Source organism: Piliocolobus tephrosceles, chromosome 20 (genome assembly GCF_002776525.5).
Source record: "Piliocolobus tephrosceles isolate RC106 chromosome 20, ASM277652v3, whole genome shotgun sequence".
Classification (NCBI taxonomy): domain Eukaryota; kingdom Metazoa; phylum Chordata; class Mammalia; order Primates; family Cercopithecidae; genus Piliocolobus; species Piliocolobus tephrosceles.
In genome coordinates, this window is record NC_045453.1 from 56,334,410 (window position 1) to 56,361,241 (window position 26,832).

Below are 26,832 nucleotides of genomic sequence, written 5' to 3' on the forward strand. Positions count from 1 at the left end.
TTTTTTTTTTTTTTTTTTTTAGTACAGACGGGGTTTCACTGTGTTAGCCAGGATGGTCTCGATCTCCTGACCTCGTGATCTGCCCGTCTCGGCCTCCCAAAGTGCTGGGATTACAGGCTTGAGCCACCGCGCCCGGCCGACATATACTCTTAAGTAACCTGGTGGGGGACCCGTCACACTACAAAAACTATTTTCATATTATATAGTATGTCGAAGGTGTTTAAAAATATTTACACTATCACTATGCTATGGACTGAATTGTGTCCCCACAAAATTCAAGTGTTGAAGCTGTAACCCCTACCATGACTATATTTGGAGAGAGGGCTTTTTAGGAGGTAATTAAAGTTAAATGAGGTCTATAGGTAGGATCCTAATCTGATAGGATTGGTAACCTTATAAAAGGAGGAAGAGAGAAGGAGATTTCTTTTTTTATTTCTATTTGCAAGCACTAAGGAAAAGCCATGTGAGCACACAGTGAGAAGGTTGCTGTCTGCAAGCCAGGAAAGGAGCCCTCACCAGAAGCTGACCATGACAGACCCTGATATAAGCTTTTGAACCTCCTGCTCTTGGACCTCCATGACAGACCCTGATATAAGCTTTTATGCATCACTAGCTTTGACATTTCCCTGCCCCTACGAACTCAATCAGTAGCTATAATATACATATCTGTACTTGCCAATGCTGAAGGAAGGTGCATGGTGCAGTGGGTGGAGCTTTAGGAAAGTAGGTAGGATTTTGGTTTGGGTGCTAATTTTGCTACTAGCTGGAAATGACACCTTGGACAAGTCATACAACCTTTCTGGGCTCCAACTTTCTGAACTTTAAAATGAGGATTTTACTAAACCATCTTTCTTCTAGAATGTCTGTGGTAATATAAAGAACAGAGAAATCGATTATCCGAAAGTATCAGCACATTCTAAAAGAATATGGACATGTGTTCTTTGAGTCACATGCAGGCCTACACACGGACAAGCATTCAACCATTCAACGCATATTTATAGAAAGCTGATATTAACGCAACTCATTACAAGTTGTTGAAGATATACAGATGGATGCTGAAGACCATGTCTCTCATCTAAAGTACTTGGAACCTAAGTAGGAAGAGGAGACATTGTTACAGACGTTACACAACTGAAATATAGTCACAGCATCATGTACACAGATATGAAATGATGTAGTGACATTAACTGGGACACTGGACTCAGTGGAGACATGCAGTGCAAGGGCACCAGAATGAGTGCTCCCTCTTCAGAGGAGGTGTCCTGAAATCTTATTCTGAAAGGACCATGGCAATAGAGAAGCAGGGTTGATGAACAAAGGCCAAGTGGCAAGAAGAAATAGAAACTAAATGTCTCCATGGCTGGTTCCAGTTCTCCTCCTCTGCCAGCTGGCCTTTCTTCAGTAGCCTGAGAACCAGCCTAGAGGCTCAAGGAGAGAGAGAACTCAGAGTGGCCAGGGGGAACCCAAAACAGAGACCACACTTTGTAAAGAATTCGATAGCAGGGGCAGTATTTCCACTACACTAGTTTCCAGAAAGCTTAAAGCTATGTCCCAGGCCCCTCTTTTTTTTTTTTTTTTTTTTTTTAAGAATAGTAAAGAAACTTTCCTTGACCTTGCTATGCCCAGAGCTTCTGCCCAAGTTCTTCCCAACAACCCTATCACTGGACTGAAGCCTCCAGGATACGTGGAAGGGGAGGGAGGCAGATGCTGGTCTCTTTCTGGTCCTGATGGCATAGAAGCAGCAGAGGAGTTCTTGGCCTGTTCTCTTCAGAAGTGCCAATTTTGTGAAAACCAAGGAAGGACTGAGCTACTGTCCCAGACTGAAGTAGGCTAAAAACAGCCATGACAGCCAAACGGAAAAAAATTTTTTTTAAACTGCATCTTTTCATTGTAAAGCACATTACTGGGGCAACTGGAGAGCTGTGAATGGGGTCTAAGGATTAGACGGTAGTAACGCATCACTGTTAATTTCTTGGTTGTGATGATTTTATTGTGTTTTAGAAGAGAATGTCTTTGTTTATAGAAAAATCAGGAGTGGTGGCCTTCAGGTGAGCAAATCTCAAATAATTCATGAAAAAGGGCTCTTTGTTTTAAAAAATTGTTGTAAAAAAATTAAAACAAACCTCTGCGGGGACAGATGTTAAAACTTCCTTTGGTGGCCTACTTTAATATCAAGCAACTGAATAAGAAGCCTTAGCTTGGGTAGTTGCCTAACAAATCATGTTGCTGTTAGAAAGCTGAAGGGAGAAGGAGAGGGAATGGGGTCCCGCAATGGCAGGATGACGGGTCCCTTCCTCCCTTCTTCCCCGCAGATGACCTTGTCCTGGGTAGGGGTTGGGGGGTAGTGGCTGGAAGATAGAAGCTGGGAAGGGCCAATGGGGTGGGTGGGAGAGAGCGGGGGATCCCCAGCAGCAACACTGGGAAAGTTGAACCCCCGAAACTGTCCACTTATACAGAAAACACCAAGCAACATGGCACGTACTTGTTAAGTAAATGGTCTTAAGTAACTCCATTACTTACTTAATGACTTACTAAGTAAGCCATTACTTAAATGACCATCAAGTAAATGGTCAGCGTGCTTTGATATGCAGGATTTTAAATTTTCATCTGTGTTTCATTTAATTTTAAAATTTTGAAATCCAGTGTCCACAAAAGAGCCTAAAAGCTAGCTGTCTCCTATATTTTTCATGCACATGTCAGGCAGTCTGCCCGTCGACTTCAGAGAAACAACTCTTCCCCTTCAGAAGACCAGTGACATACAGGTTGAGTCATTTGCTATGTCAGCTCTTTTGAACACTGCCTGCAGTCCATTTCAGTCTTTGATTTCCTTTCAAAATTTGCTTTACTACCAACTATAAAGCCTCCTCTCTAATCATGAGGCTGTTGTAGCTTTTTGGATGTCACCTTTTCTTTCCCAGCAAATAGAGCTAATTGCTCTTCCTTTCCTGATGTGCCCATGTGTGGAAAGAAAGATGGGTACTAGTCAGTTCCTGCTCAGTGATGCATCCTCACAGCTACATTCAAACCCCACCTTCTTCTCTCTGTTGGTGTATTCCAACCTTGTACAGCTGTCAAAGGGGGATAGCAAGGTCTTCAGGGAGAGTCAAGGGATGCTTTTGTGTCAGGGATTGCAAAGTGCTACTCGCATTTAGTGAGTGGGGTCAAGGATGTAAACATTCCACAGTGCACAGGACAAAGAATGGTCCTTTTCCTAAATACCAATAATGTCCCCCCACCCCTCATCCCTCCCCTGGCTCAAAGGATGGATCTTGAAAGGAGTGGGAACTCAATGTTGAATCTTGCTGCACTATAATATTTGATTTGCCTTGAGCTCCCTAAGAGATTTTGCTGTTGGTCCCCATTCCCTGCACAGCACCCTTCTTGCTGGTACCTATTCAAGTTATGCATTTACCCTTCTCAAACCTTGAGATGGCTCTTTTACCCCACAATGATTGAGGGGAAAAACCACTGGCTCTGGTCCCAATGATTCTGGTATTATTTAAATTGAATGGAACTTTCCTTTAGGATTTCTTTAGAAATTAGAAGAAGAAAAAGAGGAGGGCAGGGCTTGATATCACAATGCTTTTGCATGCATCTAATTGTTAAATTTTCTCTTTGCCAACAAGAAAATAGATAACATATACACACTTCAGATTCCTTTTGAGGTGAAGTCTTACTCTGTTACCCAAGATGGAGTGCAGTGGCATGATCTCAACTCACTGCAGCCTCCACCTCCTGGGCTCAAATGATCCTGTCACCTCAGCCTCCTGAGTAGCTGGGACCACAGGTGCATGCCACCATGCCTGGCTAATTTTTTGTATTTTTGGTAGAGATGGGGTTTTGCCATGTTGGCCAGGCTGGTCTCGAACTCCTGGCCTCCAGTGATTTGCCCATCTTGGCCTCCCAAAGTGCTAAGATTATAGGCATGAGCCACCACACTCAGCCTGATACTTGAGATTGTTACACACCTAAAAATATTTTTCTATCTTTAGGAGTTGTAGGTGCTTATTTGAATTCCGAAGACGGTCAACTGGCATGGAGCACTTGAGATTAATGGTTGTGTTCTGCGAGAGATACCATTAGCCTTTAGAAACCCAGATATCTGACCGGGCGCGGTGGCTCAAGCCTGTAATCCCAGCACTTTGGGAGGCCAAGACGGGTGGATCACGAGGTCAGGAGATCGAGACCATCCTGGCTAACACGGTGAAACCCCGTCTCTACTAAAAATACAAAAAAAAAAAACTAACCTGGCGAGGTGGCGGGCGCCTGTAGTCCCAGCTACTCCGGAGGCTGAGGCAGGAGAATGGCATAAACCCGGGAGGCGGAGCTTGCAGTGAGCTGAGATCCAGCCACTGCACTCCAGCCCGGGCGACAGAGCAAGACTCCGTCTCAAAAAGAAAAAAAAAAAAAAAAAAAAGAAACCCAGATATCTAATGAGGGATTCTTCCAGAGAACTTTCCATGGCTATTTCTGTGGTTCATAAATGCACAGCAGGGTTTCATCTCTATGAAACATTTTTGCCTTCAACTGTAACAGGTTTCTACTAAATAGATTTGATATTTAGAATTCTGCCTTCTGCATGCATCTGAATCAATAGCCACCCACCCACCCTGCTTGATTTGTCCAGAGTTTCTTTTACTAGCAACTGCTGATTAACAGGACCTACGTATGGTTTCAAGGATGTTACAGAGCTGAAAGAAATCCAATAATTTTTTTTATTTTTATTTTTTGAGACGGAATCTCACTCTGTCGCCTAGGCTGGAGTGCAGTGGCGCAATCTTGGTTCACTGCAACCTCTGCCTCTGGGGTTCAAGTGATTCTCCTGCCTCAGCCTCCTGAGTAGCTGGGACTACAGGCGCCTGCCACCATGCCTGGCTAATTTTCTGTATTTTCAGTAGAGGCGGGGTTTCACCGTGTTAGCCAAGATGGTCTCGATCTCATGACCTCGTGATCCACCTGCCTTGGCCTCCCCAAGTGTGAGAATTACAGGCGTGAGCCAGGGCACCTGGATTTTTTTTTTTTTTTTAGATAGGGTTTTGCTCTGTTGCCCCCAGGTTGGAGTGCCATGGCGCAACCAGAACTCACCACCTGAGCCCACCTCCCACCTCAGTCTAGAGTAGCTGGGTCTACAGGTGCACACCACCACATCCGGCTAACTTTCTTGTATTTTTTGTGGAGACGGTTTCATCACGTTGCCCAGGCTGGTCTGGTTTCAAACTCCTTAGCTCAAGTAATCTGCCCGCCTCGGCCTCCTGAAGTACTGGGATTATAGGTGTGAGACACAGCACCTGGCCAAGACTTAAGTTTTTAAAAATGAAAAAGTACCAGGATTTCAGGAAAGAAGGAGTATGTGGCTTATTCGGTTTCCTTCTATGCTGCTTGGATGGGAAGCTGTCCCTTTTTCAGGGCCCTGCATGGCACAATCCTAAATTCCCAGGCCCCGCTTCCTTGGTTGGTCTGTTGGAGGCTCCCTGGGCTTGTGTGGCTCTAAAAATAGTCATGAGTCCCCTTTAAACTGATGTTCATAATTGACTCATATGTTTAAAACATTTTAATTTGGCCGGGTGTGGTGGCTCAGCACTTTGGGAGGCCAAAGCGGGTGGATTACCTGAGGTCAGGAGTTAAGAGACCAGCCTGGCCAACAAGGCAAAACCCTGTCTCTACTAAAAATACAAAAATCAGCTGGGTGTGGTGGTGGGCGCCTGTAGTCCCAGCTACTCGGGAGGCAAGAGAATCACTTGAACCCAGGAGGCAGAAGGAGACTCTGTCTCAAAAAACAAACAAACAAACAAACAAAACTTTAATTTACAAATTAAATTGCAAATGGGAACATAAGATTTGGTTTAGACTCAGGTGAGTAGCAATACCAGTAAACTTAAATTACGTAACTTTTTGCAACCAGAAATCCTATAACACACTGTATAGTAACAAGTGTTGGCATTATCAGTTGAACTGTAAATATAAAATGCTTTTTCCAATTAAAAAATAAAATTAAAAGAAAACTTTTTTTTTTAAAGTCACAGGCATGAAAAGAAGAAGGTGAACGGGGAGTAGCGGGGGATATCCTGGTCATCAATGATCACTTATCAGCAACTCTTGATGCACTATGCATCTTATGACAGAAGTCAGACTTCAGAAGCCTTACCATGCCCTGGATAAGGTGGCTTCATGGGTGACACTACCATTTTAAGTATACGAGGGGCCATGGGCCATGGATCTGGGCTAGGCTGCATCTTCCTGCTCCACACATCACTTTTTTCTCCTTCATTCCTTCTTCTACCCCCTCACTACAGCCACCCATTTCACTCTCCATGGAGAAAAGGAGGAGGGAACAGAATCATTGGGTGAACAAAATTCAGTCCCACCTCCAGCCCAGCCCTAAGGGCTGCATGAAAGTCTGACTAGCACCTATTACTCGTCTGTTTCACTGCCTCATTCATAAATCTGGCTTCTTTCCTGAGCCTTGAAACAAACTTCTCTTTAGAATCTTTGCACTTGCTATTGCTCTGCCATCGAACATGCTTGCTCCACATATCACCTCCTCTAGGTCTCTGCTCAGATGTTACTTTCTCAGTGAGGGCTTCTCAGTCAGAGTGGGCCAGGTTATGCTGCCTAACAAGTAAGCCCCAAATCTCAAGGGCATTAAACAGCAAAGGGTTACTTCTCAATACCCAGAGATCTGTGTCATACTACAAGTATACACATATATAAGCAGATCTGTTCATCCTCACCCTCACTCCAGAACCCAGAACAACAAAGCAGCTACTATCTCAACATTGCCTAGTGACTACAGCAGAGGAAAGAGTATGGGGAAGCCAGCAGTGACTGGGAAAGCTCTGTTACTTCTGTTCATATTTCACTGGCTAGCATGAAGTCATATGGCCAAGCCTGATTTCAAAAGGATGAGGATGAAAGATTATCCTGTAGGGAGAGGCAGAGAATATTGGTGAACAATAATTCAGTCTACCATACCTTTCCTGGGCACACTGTTTCAAACTGCATTTCTCATATTCACACTAGCCAAGAGTTAGAAGCAACCCAGCTATCAACAGATAAATGGATAAATAAAATGCGGTTGGCAGGCCAGGTGTGGTGGCTCACGTCTATAATCTCAGCACTTTGAGGGGCCAAGGAAAGTGGATCTCTTGAGGCCAGGAGTTCAAGACCAGCCTGGGCAACATGGTGAAACCCTGTATCTACTAAAAATATAAAAATTAGCCAGGCGTGGTGACATGCACCTGTAGTCCCAGTTACTCAGGTGGCTGAGGCACAAGAATCTCTTGAATGTGGGAGGTGGAGGTTGCTGTGAGCCAAGATCATCCCCCTGTACTCCAGCCTAGGTGACAGAGCGAGACTCTATCTCAAAAATAAAATAAAATGTGTAGGTATGTGCACACAATGAAATATTATTCAGCCTTAAAAAGAAAGGATACTCTGACACATGCTACAACATGAATGAACCCTGAGGACATTATGCTAAGTGAAATAAGCCAGTCACAATAGGAAAATACTGTATGATTCCACTTAGATGAGATACCTAAAGTGGTCAGATTCATAGAGACAGGGTTGGGTGCCGTGGCTCACACCTGTAATCCCAGCACTTTAGGAGGCCAAGGCAGGAGGATCACTTGAAGCCAGGAGTTTGAGACCAACCTGGGCAACATAGCAAGATCCTGCCTCTACAAAAAATAAAAATAAAAAAATTAGCCGCCATGGTGGTGAATGCCTGTAGTCCCAGCTACTTGGGAGGCTGAGCTGGGAGGATCACGTGAGTCCATGAAATCAAGGCAGCAATGGACTGTGATCACGCCACTGCCACTGGACTCCAGCCTGGGTGGCTGCACAAGACCTGTCTCTTTTTTTTTTGAGACGGAGTCTCGCTCTGTCGCCCAGGCTGGAGTGCAGTGGCCGGATCTCAGCTCACTGCAAGCTCCGCCTCCCGGGTTCCCGCCATTCTCCTGCCTCAGCCTCCCGAGTAGCTGGGACTACAGGCGCCGCCACCTCGCCCGGCTAGTTTTTTGTATTGTTAGTAGAGACGGGGTTTCACCGTGTTAGCCAGGATGGTCTCGATCTCCTGACCTCGTGATCCGCCCGTCTCGGCCTCCCAAAGTGCTGGGATTACAGGCTTGAGCCACCGCGCCCGGCTAGACCTGTCGCTTAAAAAAAAAAAAAAAAAAAAAAGTCATAGAGACAGAAAGCAAAATGGTGGTTACCAGAAGCTGGGGAGGGGTAAAGGTGAAAATGCAGATTTACTGTTTAATGGGTATAGAGTTTCAGTTTTACATGATGAGTTCTGGAGACTGGTTGACAACAATACAAATGAACTTAGTACTACAGAACTATATGCTTCAAAATGATTAAGACTTCACGTTATGTGCATTTTATCACAATTTTTAAAAATTACATTTCTCCCACTCCCCTGAGTCTTGGCTATCGCTATCTCCCTTCCTGCCTTATATTTCTCACAAAGCTAATATCTAGAGTCCCACTCATAGCTTGATTGCCTTTCTTGGGTTTCTGTGTTCTGCTAGTTTAGAAGCCCTTAGTAACTTAAGGAGGAAGGCTTCTACCAAGGAATGCAATTTTATCATAGCAGAAGTGGAGGCTGGGCACTGTGGCTCACACCCGTAATCGCAGAACTTTGGGAGGCCAAGGCAGACAATCACTTGAGCTCAGGAGTTCGAGACCAGCTTGGGCAACATGGTGAAACCCTATCTCTACCAAAAAAATACCAAAAAATATAAGGCCAGGCACGGTGACTCGTGCCTGTAATCCCAGCACTTTGGGAGGCCGAGGTGGGCAGATCACTGGAAGTCAGGAGTTTGACACAAGCCTGACCAACGTGGTGAAACCCCGTCTCTACTAAAAATACAAAAATTAGCCAGGCGTGTTAGAATATGCCTGTAATCCCAGCTACTTGGGAGGCTGAGGCAGGAGAATCGCTTGAACCCGGGAGGCAGAGGTTGCAGTGAGCTGAGATCACGCCATTGCAATACAGACTGGGCAACAGAGCCAGACCTTATCTCCAAAAAAAAAAAAAAAAAAAAGGGAAGTAGAAGTGAAGACTTTGCTACTATGAACAGGCAAATAAAAGGAAATAACAGGTGGTTGGAGTGCCAGCTAGGGTGTTTATCAAAGATCACCCCGAGCAACAGAGGCAGGGGACATAGTCCAGGGAATCCCAGGCAAACTTTCTGACACTAAGGGGCAGGTTAGTAAGTGACAGCAGCCCAACCCTGGCCACAATACTGAGGGTATACTTTACATGAGTAATAAAAGTTTGGATCACTCTGCCACCTAAACAACTCAATCAGTCAAAGCTTTAGATTAAGGAAAAAACAGATAACCGTGGCCTTGTAACTATTCTAATAAAAGGTCTTGAATGAAAAACAACAAACCTAATACCACCTAAATACACACACACACATGATTTGTTTATTATTTATTTATTTATTTTTGAGATGGAGTCTTGCTCTGTTGCTTAGGCTGGAGTGCAGTGGCTCCATCTCAGCTTGCTGCAAGCTCCGCCTCCCAGGTTCACGCCATTCTCCTGCCTCAGCCTCCTGAGTAGCTGGGATTACAGGCGCCTGGCACCACGCCCAGCTAATTTTTTGTATTTTTAGTAAAGACGGGGTTTCGCCATGTTGGCCAACTCCTGACCTCAAGTGATCCACCTGTCTCAGCCTCCCAAAGTGCTGGGATTACAAGCATAAGCCACTGCGCCCGGCCAATTTGTTTATTTTCTAACTTCTCCTACTCAAGGATTTTTGTCTCTCTTGTTACCTGCTGTTCCCCCAGGGCCTAACAGAGTGTCTGGCACATTTGGCCTAACACAGATACCCAGCATATTTAAAAATGTGGATGTTTTTATTTGATGAGTTTTATTTTCATAGGCATAATAAACCTTTAATACACAATAGACCTCTTTCCTGTATGTTTAATAATTCCAGAGCCCAGGAACTTGGTACATTTGTGGAATGAATAAACAAATGAATGAATGAAACAAAGGTTAACCACTTCCGAATGAGAAACATAAGCAACAAAAGTTAAAAGTATGAGTAGCCAAACTCCTCTCTAGTCCCAACACACAAACTACTCGGGGATATTTCCTAAAGACTGACATAGTTCAAGGATTGAAAAAAAGAACTTTATAATAGCAATAAAAGTAGGGAAGTCTACACAGTCTAACGAAAGTGATTTGAGGCCAGATGCAGTGGTTCACACCTATAATCCCAGCACTTTGGGAGGCTGAGGCACGCAGATCACTTGAGGTCAGGAGTTAGAGACTAGCCTGGCCAACATGGAAAAACCCCATCTCTACTAAAAATACAAAAGTTAGCTGGGAGTGGTGGCATATACCTGTAATCCCAGCTACTCAGGAGGCTAAGGCAGGAGACGCTCTTGAACCCAGGAGGTGGAGCTTGCAGATCACACCACTGCACTCCAGCCTGGGTGACAGGGCAATACTCTTGTCTCAAAAAAAAAGAAAGAAAGAAACAGGGAAATGCAGAGAGAGAGAGAGAGAAAGAAGAAAGAAAGAAAGAAAAAAAGAAAGAAGAAAGAAAGAAAGAAAGAAAGAAAGAAAGAAAGAAAGAAAGAAAGAAAGAAAGAAAAGGTGATTTGAGCAACATAATGCATCTAGTGCATCTAGATCTGTACTCTCCAATACAGCAGTCAGCCACTAGCCATGTGTAGCACTGGGCACTTGGAATGTAGCCAGTCTGAATGGATCCATAAGCAGAAAATCACACCAGATTTCAAAACCTTAGGATGAAAAAATAATATTGTATTAGTCCGTTCTTGTGTTGCTATAAATAAATACCCAAGATTGAGTAATTTATAAAGAAAAGAGGTTTAATTGGCTCATAGTTCTGCAGGCTGTACAAGTACGGTGCCGGCATCTGCTAGGCTTCTAAGGAGGCCTCAGGGAGCTTTTATTAATGGTGGAAGATGAAGCTGGAGCAGGCATGTCACACAGCCCAAGTAGGAGCAAGAGAGAGAGTTCTACACACTTAAACAGCCAGATCTCGTGAGAACTCACTCCCTATTTTGAGGACAGCACCAAGCCATGAGGGATCCACCCTCATGGCCCAAACACAATACTACTCAGGGATATTTCCTAAAGACTGACATAGTTTAAGGATTTTTTTTAAAAACTTTATAATAGCAATAAAAGTAACGAAGTCTACACAGTCAAATGAAAGTGATTTGAGGCTGGATGCAGTCCCAAATTAATTAATTTAATTTTAATTAAATTAAAAACGCCTCCCCCCACCAGGCCCCACCTTCCAACACTGGGGATTACATTTCAACATGAGATTTAGGGGGGACAGACATCCAAATGATATCAAATATTTATCTCAATAATTTAAAAATATCAATTACATGTTAAAATGAAAATATGTTGGATATATTGAGTTAGATAAAACGTATTATTAAAATTAATAGTTTAGGTTTTTATTTTTTCTTCTTTGTTTTATGTTTTAAACTGTAGCTACTAGAACGTTTAAAATGACCTGTGTAACGCACATAATATTTTTATTGGACAATGGCTGGTGTAGACTTCTCTTTTCTTTCCTTCTTTCTTTTTCTTTTTCTTTTTTTTTTAAGGAGACAGGGGTCTCACTCTATTACCTAAGCTAGAGTGCAGTGGCATGATCATAGCTCACTGTAGCCTCGAAGTCCTAGGTTCAAGGGATCCTCCCGCCTGAGCCTCCCGAGTAGCTAGAACTATAGGCAGGCACCACCATGGTGCCCGGCTAATATTTAAATTTTTTGTGTAGCGATGAGGTCTCACTGTGTTGGTCAGGCTGGCCTCAAATTCCTGGGCTTAAGTGATCCTCTGGTCTCAGGCTCCCAAGTAGCTGAGATTACAAGTGTGAGCCACCATGCTTGGCTAGACATTCTTTATAGTTGTGGTTTAAGAAAGCTTTGGTTTCAATAATCTTTCCTGAAGGTTTATGTTGAAGTTCTCAGAAATCAGGTGGCATTCGGATGGCAGCCACGTTGATTTATGCTGTGCTACGATGTCCCTCACTGTTAGAGAAGCACGAGATGTCCATACTGGTTGGTCTGTGTGCTGTATTGTCCTCCTTGGCCAGCAGCCCCTGGAGACCACGCCTGAGAAGAAGCAAAGACCAGTCTTCCAAAGTGGCCCAGTTATCCCTCCCTTTCATACTCAATAATTACGGAGCATCCACCAGCCAAGGCACAGGTTCAGCTCAGTGAAGGATGGCCAAGTTCCGGGAGGCAATGCAGAGTAAAGCCGAATGAGAGGTAAAGCTGGGACTGGGCTCCAGGCGCAGTGGCTCACGCCTGTAATCCCAGCACTTTGGGAGGCCCAGGCAAGCAGATCATGAGGTCAGCAGTTTGAGACCAGTCTGACCAACATAGTGAAAACCCGTCTCTACTAAAACTACAAAAATTAGCTGGGTGTGGTGGTGGGCGCCTGTAATCCCAGTTACTCGGGAGTCTGAGGCAGGAGAATTACTTGAACCCAGGAGGTGGAGGTTGCAGTGAGCCGAGATCTCGCCACTGCACTCCAACTTGGGCAACAGAGCAAGACTCCAACTCAAAAACAAAAACAAAAAAAATTAAAATTAAAAAAAGCCGGGAGTGGGAAGGCAAGTCATCCTCAGACAGACCAGGCTGAGGAAGAAAGCTACTTCAGGGAGGGGAAACCCAGTGCTAGGTGCAGACATGAGAATGCCCAAGAGCCTAGTGAGAGGTAGTCTGGAAGGTGCAGAGAATCCTTACAAGAGAGGAAGAAATGGGGTAGGCTCTGGAGGGCTTGGGGGCTAGGCTAAGAAGCCAGGTAAACACTTCTGCTAACCTTTTAACTTCAGGCATTCCTTTCTATAAAAGTGTGCTCTTACTAGAGGGACTGGTACTCACTAGAGTGACTGGAAAGTTTGCCCAGGACAGTCCTAGTTTAGGCCTGTTGTCTCGGTTAATTATTATTATTATTATTACTATGATTATAGAGGCGGGGTCTCACTACGTTGCCCAGGCGGGTCTTGAATTTCTGGGCTCAAGTGATCCTTCTGCTCCGGCCTCCTAAAGTGCTGGGATTACAGGCATGAGCCATCACCCCAGCCTCAGTGAATTATTAATAGCACCACTTTTCACTTTCTAGAGGGCCCTTGATCACACAATTCATTACATGTATACATGCATGATGACACATTACGCAACCTGGTGCTGGAGGAGTGGGGCTGATATACCTGGGTTAACAGTGGAAAGTTCCTACCACACAGTTATGTCCCAGAGGGCTAAGATTTGATGCTGGAAATCATCCCAGTCCCTGTTATAAACAATAAGGTATCTACAGACTTTTGTTTTTGGCTAAACTTCCATGGATTTGTCCTATGATGCTCCAAGCCAATCCTCCTTTCCTTTTCCCTGTTTTCACTACTGGCATTTCTCCCACTTCCTAGCTGTACAAACCTTTTGGTTACTGTTCAGCAAGTGAGCTGGCCCTGATTCACTCCGACCCATCGGCACCTCACTTGAGTTCTCTTTCTGGTTTAGTCTGGCTTTTCCCTATTGTGTAATAACACCAGGGTTGGAGTTCTAGGGCACCTTACATCCTATTTTATTAATCTCATAAAATTAGTGACAGAAAAACAATAAGCTTAAGCTTCCTTTTTCCTGATAGCAATCCTGCCATCCATGGTTCATATATTTTAGTATTTGTAACTGTTCCTCTAAAGGACAAAACCACATCCTCACAAAGTGAGAGTGTGTGGATATCACGATATTTAATCCAAATTAACATTTCAAAGGGATGGATGGTTTGGTCAGGTGCTTTTGAAACCACAGTTTCTGTGCTTGTTTATATCTGAAAGTTCAAACTGGATGAATCACCCAGAGGGCAAGTGGCATATGCTATCACCCTTCATCCTAATGACAAACAGATGCCATGAGCAGAGGACGGGGTCCTCTAAGAGGCCACCACGGAGGAATAAAATGAATGCCGGAAAAAAAAACAAAGACAGGTATGATTAGTAAATAGTTCTAAAAGTAGGTGCCAGGGCAATTTAATAAGACCAATGTTCTGATTTGTAAGCAATCTTCTACTTTGGCATTTCAAATTTTTCTTGAAAAATTCAAATGTTCTAAATATAGAGAACATTCAAATGTTCTAAATATAACATCCAAGCTCACACCACCTCAAATTGGCAACTAACACATTGTCCTATTTGCTTCAAAATTTTCTTCTTATTAAACATTTAAATTAAAGTTGACTGTTTTTTCACAGATATTATAGGTTAGCGCAAAAGTAATTGTGGTTTTGACATTGACCAAAACTACAATTACTTTTGCACCAATCTAATAATTTGATTGCTTCTAGCCCTTCCCCCACTTTTAAAAAATTAATCTCAGCTCATTGCAATCTCCGCCTCCTGAGTTCAAGTGATTCTTGTGCTTCAGCCACCCAAGTAGCTGGCACCCAGCTAATTTTTGTATTTTTAGTAGAGAGGGGGTTTTGCCATGTTGGCCAGGCTGTTCTCAAGCTCCTGGCCTCAAGTGATCTGCGTGCCTCAGCCTCCCAAAGTGCTGGGGTTATAGGCTTGAGCCACCGTGCCCAGCCCCCAGCCCATTTTTCATCATATAAATATACACACACATACACACACATATATATGTATCCATATGCAAGAGTATTGCTTTGTGTGTGGTAGTCATTTTAACTTTCAATATGCAAAGTTTTGCATTTTGTTTTCAAAATACAAAGTTTTGCATGCTACTTTATGATTTTTTACCTTTAGCCATTGTTGATTATGTAAAACTGCTTTATAGTATTCTAATATAGGAACATGCTACATTAGTTTTCATCCATTCTCTTCCTGATAGATAGGTGGGCTGTATTTAATTTTTCACTATCACAAATAAGGCCTCAGTGAGCCTCCTGATACATACCACCTTGTGCGTATGTACCAGGAGGAGACTTTCTCTGGAAATACATCCAAAAGTAGAATTATGGAATCGAAGGGAATGGGCATTTTCAGCTTGACTAGATCCTGCCAAATTGCTCTCCAAAGTGGTTGTACAATAACAATCACACCCCCACCAGCAGTGTTTGGGTTTTCCTGTTTCTCCACATCTTTGCCAAATTCTGATATTGTCAGACATTAAAGTTGTATCTCCAATTTGGGTTTGCATTTCCCTGGCAACTCGTATGGTGGGGATGCTTTTCATACAGTTAGGGGCCACTTGCGTTTCCTTTTCTGTGAACTGCTTATTCATATTCTTGATCATTTTTCTACTTTGTTTTTTCACTATCTCTTTTTAATGGCATACAAAACGAATTACAAAGAAAATATTTTTCTTTTTTATAAAAACTTTAAATAAGTTTTTATTAAAAACTTATTTCTTTTTTAATGGCATACAAAACGAATTACAAAGAAAACATTTTTGTCTGATTTCTCTTTGATTAATCTCACAATGAGATTATTCCCATCTTTTTAATGACATACCCAATGAATTACAAAGAAAACATTTTTGTCTGATTTCTCTTTGATTAATGTCACAATTGGATTATTCCCATCTCTTACATGGAAAGCGATAAAAAGAATGTGAGGGTGGAACAAGGACGTCCTGAGAAGCCACAGGGTTTGTTTTGTTTTCTCAAGCAAAACAACCCTCACAGCGTCGGCTTATCATTACCAAAAGGTGATACTGTTTTCCTATTCTGTTTAATAAAGAAGTCATGTACGAAGCTGGATCCAAGAGCACGGAAAATATCCGGCTCTACTGTGTCTTATTTTCCAGATAAGAAAATTGAGACCAAGACTAAGTCTCCAGAATCACTGGGTGAAGGGGTTGGCAATTAGAACACAGAAAAGGTTTATCTGCTCATTAATTTTCCTCATTAATATGATCTTCATACCAAGATATGCAATAATTAACAAAAAAGAAATAAAAACCCTAATGTGCTCTTCATATGGCCATCATTTGACATCATTAGAACCTGTGCTAGTGATGATGGGCCAAGCAGGGGAGTTCGAGGGCTTCCCTAAAGGATTCAGATAGTACAAATTTAGGAACTATTGGCTTACGGCATAAAAATGATTAATAATCCTCTGTCTTCTTTTCCATGAAATTGAGGCCTACCCTGAGGCTTGTTTTAAAACAGCGTGGTTTTGTATTTTGCTTAGGAATAACCAAGTTAAAGGATCACTTTATAGCTAGAAAAGCCATGGAGGATTATCTGGGTCAACTCTCCCACTTCCTGGACCTTGCAGCTTGATCTGGAATAAAGCTATGATTCCCCTGATCCCGTCCATGTGTGGGGAACAGCTCTCAGGAGGCAAAGCTGTCAGACAAGAGAACCGGGGAGACAATTTCCTTCAGGAGCCATTTGGAGCCAGGAGCGTCACTGAAACACTTAAAACAATCATTCAAGAATGTTTTTTCCCCAGCGGTTTTTAACTTTCATCTCACACAGGAGGTTTCAGCAGATTTGTTTCATATCCTTGCCTAGATGGTAAGCAGCACTTGTGAGCAGAGAGGAAAAGAAATTGAGTTGGATCTTGGTTGCTACGGCAACATCGCTATTTTGATTATGACTGTTGACTGCGGCCCAGTTACATTAAATGTGAGCAGCTAATTAAGATGATGCTTCAAATGTCAACCGTACCTGTAAGAAAAATATCACTTTAAAAATGACACCAGAGTGTTGCTTGATGCATATTCAGCAGAGAGATAATTCCCCGTTTCCTGGGGAAGCAGAAACCTGATCCTTTTTCCTTCAAGAGGAGGCTATGGGACCTCCCACAATCTGTCCAAATCAACAAGTCAGTATTTGGTAGTTTTAAGATTTAAAGAGAAACAGAACAGGATTCCTATCAAAACAGAGCCAGTTTCAGTGTTGACATTTGCAATAAGCCTTTCCCAGAGAAGGCAACATGTGTAACAGATGAGGAAAGTCTGGCGCTTTTCTATATGCCATAGAATGTTTGTTAGATGTGGATTTTTGTAAACAGATTTCACTCCATATCTAGTCGACGTTAAGTATATCTATGAAGTCAGAGAATGGATTGTAAACAAACACACTAGAATGTACTGATACAGCCGAGCGCTTCCCCTTTAAAGTGATCACCCCAAGGGCTGAGCTCTTATTTGTAAAATGACTTCGCTCAGAACCTGTTGGAGCCCCTTAGGAATCATCTTCACTCCCTCTGGAAGCTCCTTCTGAACGTCCTCATTGGTGACAAATCTCCATCCTCAGGGGACAGAATTTTCTTTTTAGAAACTGTCAGGAGGCATGAGGAGTGAAATCTGTAAATAAGGTAGGTGATCAAGCAGGATAACATAGGCTGGGGTGAAAAGCTAGGTTTATCTACAAAATAAAATTGATTTTCTTACATTACACATGCTGGTTCTCAAAGCAGTTCTGGCAAAGGTATTCTAACATCAGTTCTGTGCAATGCAGGCAACACAGTTTTACTTTCAAATATGTTACCTTGTTTCTGGCCTTTGCAAAAATTCATTGCCATAGATCAGAAATCTGGTTTTGTCCTAAGAGAAGAGATGTCTGTCAGCATGGACTTGGGACGAAGCCTTGAGTTTGAGTCCTAGCAAGCCCTTTACTGGCTATGTGATCCTGCGCTAGTTACTTTACATCTCTGAATCTCCATGTCCTCATCTATAAGATGGGGATAATAACAGCTCCTACCTCATAGGACTCTTGTAAGGATTAAATGATTTATTAGCATAAAGCCCAGCACATAGTAAGTGCTCAATAAGTAAAAGATATTTTATAATTATTACCTTAGTAACAAGAATAGTACCCACAGCAGAGTTGTTAGAGTATTAAAGTACTTGTTCTTTAACATCTGGGATTTTTCAAAGTGAATAGTGAATGCTTCTATTAATATATGTCTGGCCGGGCGCAGCAGCTCATGCCTGAAGCTCACCACTTTGGGAGGCCGAGGCAGGCGGATCTCCTGAGGTCAGGAGTTCGAGACCAGCCTGGCCAACATGGTGAAACCCCATCTCTCCTAAAAACACAAAAAAAATTAGCCAGGCACGGTGGTGTGCACCCGTAGTCCCAGCTACTTGGGAGGCTGAGGCATGAGAATCGTTTGAACCCAGGAGGTGGAGGTTGCAGTGAGCTGAGATCGTACCACTACACTTCAGCTTAGGTGACAGAGTAAGACTCCATCTCAAATATATATATATATTTGTCTACTACACAATGATAGACATTGTATTAAAAGGAAACTCCAGACAACAAGCATTTATTTGTAACTGGAAGGAACATCAACCTTACCAATAGCTACTGCCCCATCCTGGCATTAGAGCTGAAGGGCTGAATCATAGTGAACATTACCCATCTCAAAGCAGGAGGACTATGACTATACAGAGGTCCCTGGTGCACCCTCTGCAAAGTAAACATGATCCTAGTGTGGGCAGAAACAGCAGGTGCCTCAGTGTGTGGGAGTGTCAAACACAGAAGCCCAGGCTGGTGGAGCCCTCCAGCCATCCCCAAACACATCCCTCCAAGGGGGACCAGCACCAGGATGTGGGTGGGACTGAAATGACTCAACCTCCAGAGAGCCTGAGGGTGGTAGTGGTTTGTGTAAGTTGACGACAGCTATAAATCAAGCAAAGAGCTTCAGGAAAAGTTTGAGTTAGTAAATACACTGAAGAAGGAGAAACAGGCAGCATTAAATATAAAACAAAAGACTGTGAAAATAGGCGGAGAAGATCTAGGGTTCACAGAATGACTGCTGGTTGAGTCAGAATCGCAGTGCTGAATCAAACAGGCAAGACGAGAAGGAAACACAATGAAATCAGTTATAGGAGACCATTCTCAACACCCATACCTCCCATTTACACTTGAGTTTAAGGAGAGCAAAGCTTTGAGCCTTCTCTCCTGAAGCACATAACATTGGAGAACACAGAAAACTCACAGAAACTGGAAAAAAGCCACAAAATTTAAAATTTGCATAATACAACTTATGCAGAAAAGGAATATAGACAGAAGAGAAGTGAAAACTGAGGCTAAGTGACAGAGAAACACGGGTTTGGGATGCATTTGTGTTGGGAGATTTTCTAACATGAGTTATTAAGGGCTAGAAGTGAGGCACACAGGAACTGAATTTCCACCTTCGCGAGGATACCTCTCGTGTGGTCACGGAAATAGTTACTTATTTTTGACAAAATAATATGTGGACAAGATATTCTGAAAATCCTTCCTGTTACCAAACATCTAAAAATGCTGGATAAAATATTTTTGAAAAATCTTTTAAAATGCATGACTGAGCTGGTAACAAAGTAAGGAAAGCCTGTAGAGACCAGAAGCAAAATGAGAATAGAAGTTCTGAGAGGTCAGCAAACCCTGAGCTGTTGTCTAGACCCAGCCCGTCAGCTTCAACGTCCACACAGGGCTCAGGACACAAAGCCTAGGGCCATGGCATGGTGGGGGTGCTTAACAAGAAAACACCGCACAAAGCTGAGAGCCCTGAAGTTACATCCCCAGAGAAAAAGTGAACCAGAAAAAAAAAAAAAAAAAAAAACGCTTTGTAAAAGGTTATAGTAAAACAAAACAAACAAAAACTTGTCTTGGCCTTGGCTCTGGGTAGTGAGAGAGAAAAAAAGAAACATCTGCCCCAAGATTTAACCTGATAAAAGAAAAGGAAAAAAAGAAAAAGACAATTTATCATGAGCCGGAACTCACATGTGTTTGTGCTCAAATTGGAACTATTTTTGTGGTCTATAAACCTCCAAGCCAGGTTATTTATTTTAATATGGCTCCAGACTGACATGCCCTCATATGTCTAGTGAAAGCAAGTGTAAACCTTAGACGGATGTACTTTCAACCAAACAACAAAAGAAACCCTCCACACAGGGTTCCATTGAACATGAGCTCAAAATGCACAGGGGAAAAAAAGTCTACCTTTACTGAGTGGGAGTAAGCAAAAAGAACTAGCAAACAAGACCCACAGAGGCTTCAGATATTGGCGTTAACGCAATCAGGATATAAGGCAAATATGCTTAATATGTTAAAGAAATAAAATAGGAAGTTGAAAGTTTGAGTAAGGAACAAGAGACTACAAGAAATGAATAGGTAAATGAGAAAAACAAAAAGCACAATGAAAAATGTTAAATTACAGAAAAAGAAAAATTACAGTAATAGGCATTTATACCTCAGCAAATACGTAAAATAAGACTAGAGTCCAATGGAAAGATAATTAGAAAATGAAATCAGAGTTGAAGATATTAGTTATAATTTATTGGAGAAAAAAAATAAGAGATATGGAAGTTAAAGTGAGATGGTCCAACATGCATGCAATTGGAATTTCAGAAACAGCTAACAGAGAGAACGAAGGAAAGGCAATGCACAATGAGACAATGAGTTAATGGGTGGGAATTTCTCCGAACTGATAAAGCACAAACCCTCAAATTTATTAATCACAATGTTCTGTAAGCAAGAAGGCAATGAAACAAGACCTTCAAAGTTCCAAGAAAATAATTACCAACTTGGGGATGTGCAGTGCAAGGCAATGGTGAGGGAGTTAAGACATCAGTCTGGCCAGATCAACCAAAATAATAAATGTCATAGCCAGACTGCCCTTATATCCAAAGCTCATTTTCTAAAAGTGCTTGAAATAGACAATATTCATATCACTTAGGCTGATGTACAGTAATTTTATCTGAAGGTAGAGGAAGGAGCTACATACAATTTCAAGGTTTTCTATTCCTTTGGTGACACGTCTGTTTAATTCATCAAGGTAGTCCAGCTGTCCTTGAAACAGTATTCCAATGCTAGACCTTGATCTCAAATCACATGTGATCATCTTACAAGTACAGTTCACCTCGGTCGGGTGTGGTGGTTCACGCCTGTAATCCCAGAACTTTGGGAGGCCGAGGCGGGCGGATCACGAGGTCAGGAAATCGAGACCATCCTGGCTAACACGGTGAAACCCCGTCTCTACTAAAAATACAAAAAATGAGCTGGGCGTGGTGGTGGGCGCCTGTGGTCCCAGCTACTCGGGAAGCTGAGGGAAGAGAATGGCGTGAACCTGGGAGGTGGAGCTTGCAGTGAGCCGAGATGGTGCCACTGCACTCCAGCCTGGGCTACAGAGCGAGACTCCTTCTCAAAAAACAAAAAAAGTACAGTTCATCTCCATTCTACATTTTGTTTCCGAAAGTTTCATTCCATAATAAGCTAATTATGCAAAATCATCCAACTTCAAAGTTGTTCTAGGTTAGTTTTATAAAAATTGTAAAGGCTATTAACGTTTTGTAGACAATGTTCTTTCTCCAGTCAACTATTTCCATTTGCTTTTTAAGTAACTTTATCTTCCTAACTCAGCTCATGCGTGCTGCTCTAATAGCCTCTGCACTGCAATACTGAGTGTGCAGCCATTGGCCCACAAACAAAGATGTCTATCTCTTTTGGAAAAAAGGGAAAATAATTATTTCTACTCTTTCATGATATTCACTCTTTGAAGAGATCATGAGAAAGAAGCTGTTTAAGCTTAAAGCAGTTAAATGTTCTTTTAGTCAATAAATTATGCCAATCATAAGATAAACAGAGGCAGAAATTATGAGTCATGGAGTTATTACTGATAACATTTACTGCCTTATTAACATTTTAGAATTTTCTGTTATCTAAGGTTTTCCTTAAATTTCATTTCACATATAAATGCATAAACCTAAAAAGGAATACAAATTTGAAGGATGCTATGAAGAAGACAAAGAAACAGAAAAATAACCTAATTACACTGGTCTTTCTGGATGACTAAATTTTTTTGACATCTAAGTGGCAAAACCTCAAATGCATTTGAAACTTTAGCTCCTAATGGGGCCCCCAAAACACCCAGGCACACAATACATCTTTCATGCAAATTTCTGTTTTTCTATATCTTGATCTAGGCAGCGGTTTATGTGGGTCTACAATCACATATATGAAAATTCACCAAACTGTAACACATAAGATTTATGTACTTTACATAAATTGTATTCCAATTAAAAATATATTTATGTATGCACATGCACATGCACACACACACACATACATTCCCTGGTTTCAATAAGTTATGGATATGGCATAGAAATTAAGCTTTTTCAAAAGGATTTCTAGATGGTTCTCAAGTTCAGCTAGGTTGGTAACCACTATCCTAAGGCCACTGAAACATGCCTTGAATAGACATTCAGTAAATATTTGTTTCAGTTAATGGATGAATGAATGAATGAATGAATGAATGAACAAACTAATAAATATTTTTTATTTATGGTTGTAGGTGTTCCATTGACTAAAGCCAGAACAATCCCTAAGAATATTAAAAAAAAAAAAAAAAAAAATAGCAATCCCAATAATGTTCTAAGCACTTTAAATGCCATACCTTATTACATCTCACAAAAACCCTATTAGGTAAGTTGATTCTTCTGGGTTTTTAGTTACAAACAACATAAATCACTTTGGCTGCTTCAAGCAAAAAGACATATTAGGAAACATATAGTTGACATCATTGTTAGGAGGGCTAAGAAACGGACTTTAGGCCTAGCTTTTAGGAATTACTCCTCAGGCTGGGCGCGGCGGCTCACATCTGTAATCTCAGCACTTTGGGAGGCCTAGGCGGGCAGCTTGCCTGAGGTTAGGAGTTTCAGACCACCCTGACCAATATGGTGAAACCGCCATCTCTACTAAAAATCCAAAAATTAGCCAGGCATGGTGGCGTGCGCCTGTAGTCCCAGCCACTCAAGAGGCTGAGGCAGGAGAATTACTTGAACCTGGGAGGCGGAGGTTGCAGTGAGCTGAGATTGCAGCCTGGGCAACAGAGTGACACTCCGACTCGGGGGAAAAAAAAGAGGAATCACTCCTCAAACCACTTAGCAGAACTGAATGGCCAAAGGCGCTGTTGCCTTGATCACTATTAAAAACCTAAAGAGTTAGGAAGCTGCTGGTTCAGATGTTGCTCCAAACTAACAATCTGGAAGCTTCCCAATAAAAAAGCTGACTGTTAAATCAGGACACTATCACTACAGTGACTAGTTCCAGAACCATGCTGCCTCTGCCACTATCCACACCAGCAAAAAATGAAGGTCCTATGTCCCATCTCTCATTCCACACAATCTAGGTCTGAATTCAAAGGTTTATGGAAATGCATTTGGTTAACAAACCCTGAACACTAGCTTCAGCGGATTCTGGAAATGGAAAATTTCTACTCTCTGTAAGATTAAAAAAAAAAAAAAAAAAGTCAAGCTAAAAGGGGATTGGAATAGGTACTGAGTGGACTAATCGATAGATTCACAAATGATGAAACTGAGGCACAGATATTAAGAAACTTGTTTAAAGGCATGTAGCTAGCTAGTTAAGTGGCAGAACCAGGATTCAAACTCAAGAAGTATGGCTCCAAAGACTAATAAAGCATGTAAGAAAATAACAATATGGTGAACAGGCAAGCTCATGGGGATGAAGTCCCTAGTCATGCATATTTTTGCTCATAAATAGCAACTTCTAATTTACTGTACTCAATTATCCTGCTATCACCTCTAGGAATTAAAAGTCTTACAGTTTCTCATTCAAAGTGCAAACAGATGTCATTAATTTACTTGAGCATTTTATTCTGGTCTAGAAAGTGTTCTCAGTATTGTGGGGGTGCAGGGGCAACCTGAAAAAGGTTCTTCCACCAAACAGTGACTGGAGACATCCATTCCCAGGCTTCGATAACCACCTCCAACTCCCAGCTCCTCACGTTAGTTCCATGGCACAAATGAAAAGAATACTTAAAAGTATCCTGAAGTTATTTTAGGACATCTTACTGGAACATTTTAATGGAACATCTTACTAATCCTACATCAACAAAGTTTGGGAAGCTATGTTGGACGCAATAGAATGAGTTATTTAGCCTCTGCTTTGGAAAGCTGACCATTCTATAAGCTTTTATAGTCTAGGGAGCTTGAGACTAAAGCTTGTAGTGTATTCTGTGTTATCTGAACCTGTACTTCCACACATCTGTGGTACACTTTGGTCTGCTTTTCTATCTCTTTCTCTCTCTCTCTTTCTCTTTCTCTCTCTTATCTATCTAATTTATCCATTCATCCATTTCTCCATTTACCCATTCATCTCTCTATGACCCAGATATCAGAATAAAAACACTAAACTGTATCAAAAATAAATATATCAATATGTATAGGCTAAAGCTGGAGAGGAGTGAGAAGGGTCAGTTTCAATCACAGGATAGAAATGTTGAATGTGGCCGGGCGCGGTGGCTCAAGTCTGTAATCCCAGCACTTTGGGAGGCCGAGTCGGGCGGATCACGAGGTCAGGAGATCGAGACCATCCTGGCTAACCCGGTGAAATCCCGTCTCTGCTAAAAAATACAAAAAAAAAAAAACAAAAAAAAACTAGCCGGGTGAGGTGGCGGGCGCCTATAGTCCCAGCTACTTGGGAGGCTGAGGCAGGAGAATGGTGTAAACCCGGGAGAGGGAGCTTGCAGTGAGCTGAGATCCGGCCATTGTACTCCAGCCTGGGCGACAGAGCAAGACTCCGTCACAAAAAAAAAAAAAAAAAGAAATGTTGAATGTTCCCCACAAAGGAGAATGTGACAGCTATTTTTTAAAAGATTGTAATTGTCAGCAGAGATCCTTCTAGGGGCAAAGAAAAGAGAAAATGTTTAATTGGACATGACAAGTTATAAAATGCAAATCTGCCAGTTTCGGAAGGGTAAATATTTGCTGAAGATTAAGTACATGACAAAGGTACGTCATTAAATCTAAAGAAATTAAAAAGCTCAATTTAATATCACATGCATCTACTCCATTTTTAATAAGCATACAACCTCAACAAGCATGAGCCACAGTCCAATCTATCTCCATGGTGTAGGAGGAAATGATAAATATCTTCAGCATGACTTCCAACAAGGTGAGTCTGAGTTAATTACTCCAGGAGCAAGTTAAAACAGATTTAGTTAAACAAATGAGCCTGACAAGGACGTCAGCCACACGCTGGACAAAATTTAATATTAATCAAATGTACATCAAACTATCAGTGACATGTACACAGAAGCAGGGCTCCTTAAAATTTATCTTATTTATTTATTGAGATGGAGTCTCGCTCTGTTGCCCAGGCTGGAGTGTGGTGGCACCATCTCGGCTCACTGCAAGCTCTGTCTCACTGCAACCTCTACCTCACAGGTTCGAGCAATTCTCCTGCCTCAGCCTCCCAAGTAGCTGGGATTATAGGACCCTGCCACCACGCCCAGCTAATTTTTGTATTTTTAGTAGAGATGGGGTTTTGCCATGTTGGCCAGGCTGGTCTTGAACTTCTGACCTCAGGTGATCCACCTGCCTTGGCCTCCCAAAGTGTTGGGATTATAGGCATGAGCCACTGCACCCTGCCAAAATTTATCTTTTAATTCATAACTAATTTTTATTTTTATCTACATAATATATACTCACAGCTTTTAAAAGTCAGATGAGACTAAAAGTCTTACAGTGAAAAAAGAATAGTTTTCTATTCCTCCCATTCTCCTTTCCATTCCCCAGAATCTACCACTCCAACTTACTATTTCTTTTGGCTTTTAAAATCTTTATATGTCTAATTAATATGCTCACATATGATAATGTATCAGCTTTAGACATTATGTGTTGACATCCTATGACAACAGGTAAGAATTTAAATCTCAGGCACACACATGCACACAAACTCATATACGCACAGATACACAGGTGCTTCCCTTGTCCCATTCTCTAAATATGCTCATATCCAATTTTCATTAGAGCAATATTCAGTGTTTATACTATTATAACGATACAAAGATTGATCACTACTAAATGTACTATGTTTCATTTATTGTACGACGTTATTGTTTCTGTGGTAAATAGGTATTTCTTTTCAACCTTTGCCTGCTTTGTTTTGTAACTACAGCTGATCCTTGAACAATGTGGGTTTGAACTGTGCAGGTCCACTTATATGAGAATTCTTTTCAATAAATATATTGAAAAGTGTTTTGGAGATTTGCAACAATTTGAGAAAACTTGCAGACAAACTGTGTAGCCTAAAAATATCAAAAAAATTAAGAAAAATTAGGTATGTCATGAATGTGTAAAATATATGTAGATACTACTCTATTTATGTTGTTAATCCACTGTCATATTAGCTGTAAGGCTTCTGGTAAACAGTAGGCTATTAGTAGTTAAGGTTTTGGGGAGTCTATACAGCCATAAAAAGGGATGAGATCGTGTCCTTTGCAGGGACATGGATAGAACTGGAAACCATTATCCTCAGCGAACTAACGCAGGAACAGAAAACCAAACACCGCATGTTCTCACTTACAAGTGGGAGCTGAATAATGAGAACACATGGGCACATGGAGGGGAACAACACACAGCGGGGCCTGTCGGAGGTAGGGGGCGGGTTGGGGGAGGGAGAACATCAGGAAGAATAGCTAATGGATGCTGGGCTTAATACCTGGGTGATGGGATGATCTGTGCAGCAAACCACCATGACACTTGTTTACCTGTGTAACAAACTTGTACATCCTGCAAATGTAACACTGAGCTTACAATAAAAGTTAAAGAAAATAAAAGGTTTTGAAGAATCAAAAATTATTGCAGGTGGTAGGTGGAGGGGAGGCCAATACCCTTAACCCCTGTGTTGTTCAAGAGTCAACTGTATCCTAATTTTACCCATATCCTCCAACAGCCTCTCAATACAAATTTCTGCATGTCAGCCTGTTGGGATAGTTCCTCAGGACCCCAGCCCTCCCGGTAATGTCCCCCTGAGAATCTTGTCCTATTGCTCCAGCTGGCCTGGCTGCCCTCCAGGCCTGCTCCATAGCCGCTGACTTGGGCCCCACTCGGTTCCACTCCTAC

At 42.0% G+C, this 26,832-nt stretch overlaps 1 protein-coding gene across 14 annotated transcripts in view; it reads right to left on the minus strand.

The window, feature by feature from the left end:
- Positions 1-26,832, minus strand: part of SHLD1 (shieldin complex subunit 1) — a 91,861-nt gene that overhangs the window by 1,947 nt on the left and 63,082 nt on the right. Inside the window, exon 3 of one of the 14 annotated variants that reach the window (XM_023217892.2) lies at positions 10,558-10,764. The exons of 12 other annotated variants lie outside the window; for them this stretch is intronic. In XM_023217892.2, the coding sequence (XP_023073660.1) occupies positions 10,682-10,764 (83 nt within the window). In that variant the 3' untranslated portion in view covers positions 10,558-10,681. Of the gene's footprint in view, positions 1-10,557; positions 10,765-15,391; positions 16,643-26,832 lie in introns of those variants that run through there. One more of the 14 variants, XM_023217895.2, reaches the window with a different exon arrangement.